The 9,479-nt window shown below is 37.3% G+C and overlaps 1 protein-coding gene across 1 annotated transcript; it reads left to right on the top strand.

Moving 5' to 3' along the window:
- Positions 1-4,043: 4,043 nt before the first annotated feature.
- On the top strand, positions 4,044-7,321 carry LOC307257593 (indoleamine 2,3-dioxygenase 2-like; the record flags this gene model as incomplete). Its single annotated transcript, XM_080036851.1, has 10 exons — positions 4,044-4,156; positions 4,842-4,937; positions 5,062-5,181; positions 5,465-5,583; positions 5,718-5,732; positions 5,842-5,941; positions 6,118-6,235; positions 6,352-6,403; positions 6,641-6,789; positions 6,963-7,321. The coding sequence occupies exons 1-10, from the start codon at positions 4,067-4,069 to the stop codon at positions 7,319-7,321; spliced, it is 1,218 nt and encodes a 405-aa protein (XP_079892977.1). The 5' UTR covers positions 4,044-4,066.
- Positions 7,322-9,479: the final 2,158 nt, after the last annotated feature.

Genomic DNA, 9,479 nt, shown 5'->3' with positions numbered 1-9,479 from the left:
TGGTAAATGGTTTACTGACCATGGTATTACTGTGCTCAATTGGCCTGCCAACTCTCCTGACCTGAAGCCCATAGAGAATCTGTGGGATATTGTGAAGAGGAAGTTGAGAGACACCAGACCCAACACTGTGGATGAGCTTAAGGCCGCTATCGAAGCATCCTGGGCCTCCATAACACCTCAGCAGTGCCACAGGCTGATTGCCTCCATGCCACGCCGCATTGAAGCAGTCATTTCTGCGAAAGGATTCCCGACCAAGTATTGAGTGCATAACTGAACGTAATTATTTGAAGGTTGACTTTTTTGTATTAAAAACACTTTTCTTTTATTGGTCGGATGAAATAAGCAAATTTTTTGAGATAGGGATTTTTGGTTTTTCTTTACTTTTTTGCCAAAATCATCAATATTAAAACAATAAAAGGTTTGAACTACTTCAGTTGTGTGTAATGAATCTAAAATATATGAAAGTCTAATGTTTATCAGTACATTACAGAAAATATTGAACTTTATCACAATATGCTAATTATATGAGAAGGACCTGTACGAAATTGGCAAGATTGAATTTGATCCGTTTACAGGCAGTTCTTACATGTTCCTTGAAATTAAAGTTGGAGTCTAGAATAATGCCAAGGTATTTAAATTATTTAACAATTTCTAATTTTGCTCTTGACACAATAACAATAACTTATTGTAATTAATCATTCCATATTTGTTTGTGAGGTTACAGTTTAGGTAATGTAAAAACTATTAAAAATCCCTGTCAGAGAGAACTTAGAAGGTGTACCAATTAGGCTGTTGGTTAGTCCTCATTTGAAAAGCTTTCTTTTGTTCTTAAGATACAATTGAAAAAATACTGTTTGAAAATATGAACATGTAACTACTATCAGCTAAGTTGCCAAGAATTAAATAAAAGTCTGACCTTAATTTTACACGCAAATACAAGAACAACAGTGTGCATCAAATATCTGGTCAGGATGCTGACTGTTTGCCTGGGACATGCAGCATTACCTTTCAGCATGATATCAGATAAATAACCTTCGAACAAATCAGCTGTAAACCACAACAGAGTTTATGTTAGCTTAATTAGCTACCTAGCTACAGCTGATTAAATGAGACAATAATTTGGCAAAAATGCTGTTAGCTGGCTGGAAATTAAAAACCTGCTTTAACTGTCTCTTTTTGACATCAGGTACCCACTGTTTCAGAAATGTGTGAACACCTGTACAATTACACTTATGTGATACATTTAATTACAATTAATAATGCTACTTTTGAACTGTAGGCTACATGTGACATTACCCTTTACTACATATCTCACATTAATATAATTGCTTTACAATATGCAGCAATAAATAAATAAATACACTTTTACAAAGGTACTTGATTGACTGTTAATTTTTGTAATTTTAGTATTTTCTGAAATTAACCATAATGTTTTATTTGAACAAAATTCAACTTTGACCCAGTGTTGCCCCAATTAAGCGTATCTCTGAAAAGTTTAATCTTTAAATCCCAGGATGTGATAGTTCTCAAAGGCTTTTTTAAACGGGGTGGTGCAACACTTTCTTAGGCACTAACAACTTTCACATAACATGGATAAAGTCAAGTGGAGCGGTGTGTAGGAGGAAGTTGCTGTGAAAATGACTCCAACTGTGGGTAAATAAAAACTAGAATTAGGCTGCATTTGAAAAGGTTCCCCCGGGGACTGTCAGATTTACACAGGATTATGTTTGTCACTTGGATGGGGCATAATTTGACATCTTTCAGAAAACATTTAGACAAGTCCTTAACCTTATAATTTCATTGTTTAGCTTGCCTAAAGATAGGATGATTTTGCATGGGGAATTCTTTTGAAAGAATGACAAAGAATGCCTAATAAGGCAACTTGCAAAACTCACCAAATAAGATGATACAATCTTTAGATATTTTTTGATAATAACAAGCAGTGTTTTATCTTTAAATACATTGGGATTAAATGAAGTGTGACATAATTTCAAAGAAATCAAAATGCATTATAATCAAATGAATGTGTGGATTATTTTGTTGAAAAGAGGTTCACATGTTGCCCATCTCATTGCCACACTGTTTGATGAATTACATGCAGAAAAGTTATTAATTAGAAACTTACCCCCCCCCCCCCCAAATCCAAGTAAACATATGGCAATGGAATATATTAAATACTTTTCATTGCCTCAATGTCATTCTTATACATATTGTCACACAACTATGTAACATTAAAATACTGTATGTGAAAGGAGGGGAAGCATTATTCCAAGCATATAAATGCACCAGGTGGACATCGTTCTTTTTGCCCTTGCCGATGTAGTGTGGAGTAGCAGACAGTGAGTGATAAATAGATAGAACCTAGGAATGGCAGGGCAAGGGGCAGTATGGAGATTTACACCATGAACCTCAGCTCCAAAATGTGCGCAGCTCTGAAACCCCTTTTCCCACATTCAAGTAAAACATTTTGCAGGTACTTTCCTGGTTTTCCTTTTCTTTTCTTTTTTAACTCTCCCTTGTAACAATTTATCAACTTCTCCCTTGCAGAGTAAATGTAGTGTCCCTCTGCACCACCTGTGTCTGATGACTTGGTAAGTGGTCTTGAAATTAATTTTAGCACCACAGCTTTCATCCCTCCTGCTCCTGTCGCTTTGGAGGGTTAAATGGTAAGAGAGATTGCTTGCAGTGGCAGTAAAGCATGCCCACTATGGGGGCTGGGGTGATTTTGCTGTGATGCAGTCGTTTGACAAAGCCGATGGACAAAAATCCTTTTATATGTATGATAAGATGAGTTCCAACTCATGCATAATGCATTATATTATAATTTTAGATACAATCTACAGTGTACCCATATATTTGATCCCACGTTTCAGAGGTATTAATAACATAGTATTTTGGGGGAAATCATTCCACTTTGGACAGAAATCTATATATTAGCAATACAATCAATATTCTCCATGGTATTTTTTGATGGACATGAAATGGTGATGATGATGAAAAAAATATTTCTTTGACTAGGTACACACAAAGGAAACTGGCAAAACGTTCTCAAATGTTACAATTGTTTCAACATTACAAATTTCACTTGGCATCTCAATGAACCCCACCGGGCCTTAATTGTAGAACTTCTGCAGATGCACTTGAGTCCATGAAATACATGAATTTCAAAAAGAGAAAGCAGTGTGCCAAGGAGAGAGTGGAACAAGGCTGTTGTATTGATTATAAAATCACAAACAAATGTTACTGGAGATCAACATTTTAATTTGTTTAACTTACTAAATTAATTAAAGAGTGCAGTGCAAAGGAACACGATTAACGTGCTGTAGTGGGACAACCAGGCTACTACAACACAATATACACATTCCTTTACGATAGTTGACAACATCGCTTCCATCAAAGCAGAGCAAATGTATAAGGTGTTTCATGTAAAAAAAAGGTATATATTAATATGTTGTATGTTCTTTATTTAATCATAAACATAGACTGAATGAATTGGGGTTAGGTTTGCAAAAATAGTCTATGTCTGGGACTATAATTATAGCTGTCCTTATTGTGGATTTTTAGAATAATGACAGCTGTCTTAATATTAACACAATATAAACACTAATGGGGCGAAAAAATAATGTAATACAACCTCTATCCACATCTACTTTTTTGTGATAACTTACTTTTTTGTTAGTGGTGAGGACTTATAATGGGCAAATTTTTACTTTCAGTTGGAACAATCAGCTGATGTGTGTATAATTAAATGTTTTCGTATTTGTCTAAATAACCCACACGAATAAACACTATTGCAAAGGTTACTTTTGTTTTCAGTTTCATTAAAATGTAATATTGCATATGGGGAAATACAGGGAATTTCAACTGTGCTATGTGAACTCCTGACACTACCGTGCAATACATCTGATTCACTCTTTGTTGTTGAGTGTGTGCGAAAAAGGGATGTGACAAAAGTAGGGAAGGCAGGCTCAGGGCTAGTTGAACGACTAATATCTGTCCGTCAGACCAACAGATGTTCTTCTTCTCTCAAAGCCAAACTACTGCAGTGGAGTACAGGGCAGAGCATATGGAGACTAACAGCGGAGATACATTGCAGGCAGACTTTGATAAATTTAATATTTCTGAGGAGCTAGGATTTCTCCTTGAAAAGCCACTGGTAGGTTTCATTGTTGTGTCTTTTCTTTGCATATACAGCAGACATGATTGTTTCTTTCAAAACAGATTTGATACAAGGCTACAAGATGTGATTACAACAATAACTATGTTTAAATATTTGTCAGCAGCACACATAAACAGATCATTATTGTTGTTTTTGAGTAAGATAATATCGGGTTATTGATCTGGTGAAAGGTGTCTTTTCAAGTGTCTATCGCGCCATTCACATGACTATAGGCCTTTTGACTGTTCAGCACTGTACTATTAATAGCTAATTACTATTTTATGTCTAACGAGACAATAAAATTGTACTTATCGTTCCAATTTGAAAAACCTGTTGACAACCCTTGAGAATGATAGATTTGTAAATGTTAAGAAACATCTACATTAACATTTATAATATAATTTTCTACCTGAAGAACTAAAATGTGTCATTAAGCACAGTCTATTCATCTGTTTACACTGTAATTTACCGTCTGGGCATCCCCTGCTTTCTGCTCAGCCAATTTTTCATATTTTTTTTTACCGCCTTCTTTTTTAAATTGCTTTCTCTCTCTGATTGATAGCTCCAGTCATTCACTGACATGCTGGTCAGGCACCGTAGCAGACATGAGTTGATGGTGGGACTGATTACAATAAAACATCTACATTCAATGAGCATGTCATTGTATTCTTATTATCTCTAGACTAACCTTCCAGAGCATTATCGGGTGTGGTTGGACCTGGCAAATAATCTCACACATCTGATAGAGTCACAGAAACTACGCAATCTGGTCCATAAGGTGAGATTGAGCAAAGCCTTACCAATGCAACTACTTAGTGCAATCAGTGAGTTCAGAACGCATACAGGTAAATGTTGACAATAAAAAGGTAAATAAAAAAATGCGTTTTTTGATCACATCCCAGATGACCGTCTTGAGTCCAAATCTCTTGAACAACCATCGGGAGCTGAGACTGGCTCACCTAGCACTTGGATACATCAGCATGGGTTATGTTTGGCAGGAAGGAAAACATTCACCTGCTCAGGTAAAACACAACGGTGCAATGAAATGCGGAATTGTATAAAAACAACAACAAAAAAACTACAACATGTAACACAAGATCAGATTTCTGTGAGGCTGTACTTAAGCACAGCAATGCTTTTCAGCTAAATGCTCATATCAACATGCTAACAAAATAATGATATAAAGGTATAATATTTATTGTGCTGGACATCTTAGTTTAGATTGTTAAAATGCATTCCTTTGAAACTCAGTAAGGCAACACTACTGGATTGAAACTTTACTATTATCATTGTTTGATTGAACAGATTCTCCCGAAAGCCCTGGCCTGGCCCTTTTGGCTGGTATCTCGCCGGCTCGGCATTCCACCCATCCTCACTTATGCAGATTCAGTCTTAGCCAACTGGAAATTAAGGGATCCCAAAGGGTGATTAGTGTTGTTTTGGCGCTTTATAGTGACAATAAAACTTTGTCTTAATCTTAGTCATTTACTTTAAATTGCTGGGTATTTATCTTTCAAATAAAAACACTTGCTACTCTTTTATTTTATTTTGATTTTAGGGATATGGAAATTGGGTGAGTAGAAGGAAAATGAAAGTGATTCTCTCTTTCACATGATTTCCAAAGTCTGATGTTCATGTGATTTTCAGCTCATATTTTTTCAAAACATCCTTTTCAAAAATAGGAACATGGACTTGATATTCTCCTTTCCTGGTGGGGAGAGTTGCAGGGGATTTTTTATAGTGTCATTGTTGGTCGAGATGGCTGCCAGTTCAGGCATAACGGTCAGTACTGGCTGCCCACACTGTTCCTCTTTTCATGTTAACTGTTTCTAAAACTCAGTTGCTCACATGCTATCTGTCTGTCTATCCCCTTCCTTTTTTGCCTCCCATCTACATACCATGTGTATCTTTGTTCCCTTTTACTCAGTAATGGATTTTAAACCTTTTGCTCTAACCAGGGGGCTCTGGAGGTGACGCATTCTTTGAAAAACATGGACCTCGTCAGCATTCAGAGAGGTCTCGTCAAAGTAACCCAGTCTTTGAAGAAGATGAAGGAAACTTTTAAACTCATGCACAGTAAATTTAAATTAAACCTAGCCCCAATCCTATTATAATCAATTTACATGCTGTGTCTTTTATGAAGGTAAAGAAATGCAAGAATATTTGAGAAAATTAATTGGTGCTCTTTCCAGATCATGTGGATCCAACGGTGTTTCATGGTACAATGAGGATTTTTGTCTCAGGGTGAGTCTTAGGGCCATGACAATGTCTTGCACACTGAAGTTATTAATGTTTTTAAAATGTATTTCATCTTGTGCAGATTTAATTCACTAAGGCATCAAAATTCCCTTAAGATACCATTTTGTTTTCAATTGATGCACTCTATGTTTGACTGGATAACATGTTAATTGTACAATATGCAAATGTGTATTTATAAAAAGGGAGGTTTATCTTACTTGCATGTGGTTTAAATTGTTTTAGTTGGCGAGACAACCCCATGCTCCCAAGGGGGCTGTTGTATGAAGGTGTGAGCAATGAGCCAATGTTGTTATCCGGCGGCAGTGCAGCCCAGAGTTCATCCATTCAGTGTTTCGATGCCTTGCTGTGCGTCCAGCATGAGGCTGAGACAGGTAAAGATGCATATCCTTCACCTGTGACCCATTCAGATGCGTCATTTGAATGAATCATCCTGTCTGTTCAGTCAGTTGATTGCTCTGACAGAAAATGTTTCCTGGAAATGTTGTGTTGTCTGTTTCTTTCAAAGCCTATTTTGTGTTCTCTACATCAATTTAAATTCATCTAGGAGCCTTCCTGAGACGCATGAGGGATTACATGCCTCCTGGCCACCGTCAGCTGATAAACACCCTGAGTGTCGGTCCATCTCTGCGAGAATTTATACTGTCCCACTCCAGCTCTGATCTCTGCCACGCATACAACTCCTGTGTCTCAGCGCTGGTGGATTTACGAAACTACCACCTTAATACTGTGACAAAGTACATAGTTGTGCCCGGTAATCACGTTCGCGCCATGGGCTGCCCGCTTAGAGGTGTGATAGGGACCGGTGGGTCCAACCCAATGGTCTTCCTCAAGAGTGTCCGTAACACCACACAAAAAGCACTGATTTTAGAAAGGCCATCTATGTCAACAGAAACTGAATTGTAATATATGGTATATATTATAATATGCACAATATCCCAAAAAGTTACAAAACATTTTGTATTTGTCTGAATTAAATTCACTGGCACATCTCTGCAACTTACTGTACTGTAGTTCTTGGTAAATGTTGCTCTTTAGTAAAACGACCTTTAGATAAATCCAGAGGGAATACCAACTGAAAAAGTAGCTTTTGCCGATATCTAGATAAACTGCACTTTACTTTGATGTAAGACTATATAAAAGTATGTGGTTTGATTTAATACAGGCCATGCTATGGAGACAGCTATCTGTATACCTTGAATATTATTTTTGAGATAAATGACTGATTACATTCTGAAAACACCTTAATAAATAGTTATATGATTTTTCTTATCAGCTACTATTACAGTACAGCGTATTTGAACATTGAACAAATGTATAATGAGTACATATTTATGAATTGATAAAATCATACAAATAATGCCCACAATTGAAGAAAAGTTTATTTTCTAAACTGCATTTGATCAATAGACCAATGTTGTCTTTTTCTTAACAAGAACTGAAAAAGTGAACTCCTACGTGCCTGACAGTGAGAAGCAGATGGCAGAGGGGCGAGATAAATGTGGAGAGAGCCATGAGCTTCGGAAAAATAGAGAAAGGAAATGCTGTAGGAATCAAATGATACAGGACATTGGTCAAATAAAAGTGACAGAGAACCAGCTGAGGAGAACGAAAGTGACACAATAGGGGTAATCAGGGGAGAGGGATGGATCTGGGATCGGGTCACTCCGTTTGATGGACTGGAACCCACACTCCCCACTACTGGTCTTCTCTTGAAGGTTGTGTCTCTTCTTGCTGTTGAGGACTTATCACATTAGAAAGGAGCAGGAGTACCATGTACCCATTTGTTATAAATCTCTTGTACTGATGATTCAACTAGGAGAGTTTAATACCGGCTATAACTGTAGAAGTGTCCGGTAACATTGTATATAGGAAAACTGAAAGGAATGAAAATTCTGGGAACAGGAGAGCCCATAATAGATCCCTCCATATCAAAACTCTACAACCTGTAGCATTTAGTAATAGACATAGCAGCACACAAAATCATATGCAGTTGAAAATGTTTTAATTGTGATGTAGTAGAAACAGTAGAAAATGCATATTATTGCACGTAATCACTAAATTGCACTTTCTCAAGGAACATATCTTTGCATGGACATTGATGAACTTAATTATGTAATATACTGCCTATTCTAATGATGGGAGGCCAGTATGTGCCTTCCTGACATTTTTTGGACGTAACAATACCATAATCTACATAAGAGCTGCTGTTATAAAATTACTCTGATAATTCATTATACCTGTTTTTTTAACAATGTGCAAGTTGAGTATCATTGCTAAATCATCATTGTTTTTAACTTAACCAAAGCTGGTGGCTACTTCACTGCTGTAAGATTGCTACCATACTCCTTTAGCACTGTGTATAGCCCTTCTACTCTTCAAGTTCTCAAGTTCAGTGCACAGTTGTTTGTGTGGGTTGGTAGACAGATGTTTGATGTTCTGCAATTCTCTCAAGCGAAAAAGAAAAAAAGATTTTTACACCATGCAACTTTCAGTTAAAGGTACAGTGTGTAATAAGCAGGGAGTTATGGTGGCCTTCAAGGACAAGAATGTAGTTTCTTAAAATGGCATCATCCACCACTGTCTCAAGTCTTTCCAAAATATCAAGTGATGAGGTGGAGTTATTTATTCTGTAATACTTATTCTTCATCTTCCAACGGGTGCATTTCCAGTGGACACCCACAATATTTAAAAACGTGTAAAGGCTAGGACACACCGGCCCGATAATCGGGCGTCGGACATGGTCGGAGAGTCTGGAGGGGGCGGGGACACACATCTGTTTGGTGTGTTCGGTAAAGTCGGCCGTCATAGATGTCGTAGGGCTTTTTTTCAGCCGATTCAACATGTTCAATCGGCGTCGGGCAGTCTTTCAGCCGGAGCAATCTGATAGGTGGAGGGCTCGCCCGTCTCTGCTCTGCCATGGCAGCGGAGCAGATATTAGTTTCACTTTTGTCAAACATGATTTAGGAAGCTATCGATAAAATCGGAGAATGTTCGGATTGTTATGTAGGCTAAACACAATCAGCACATAGCATTAGATTGTCCGTGCATGACGTTTTCACAT

The sequence above is a fragment of the Ammodytes marinus genome, assembly GCF_949987685.1.
Source record: "Ammodytes marinus genome assembly, chromosome: 11".
Lineage (NCBI taxonomy): Eukaryota > Metazoa > Chordata > Actinopteri > Uranoscopiformes > Ammodytidae > Ammodytes > Ammodytes marinus.
Note: the sequence above shows the minus strand (reverse complement) of the source record. Positions and strands in the feature narration are given on the sequence as shown.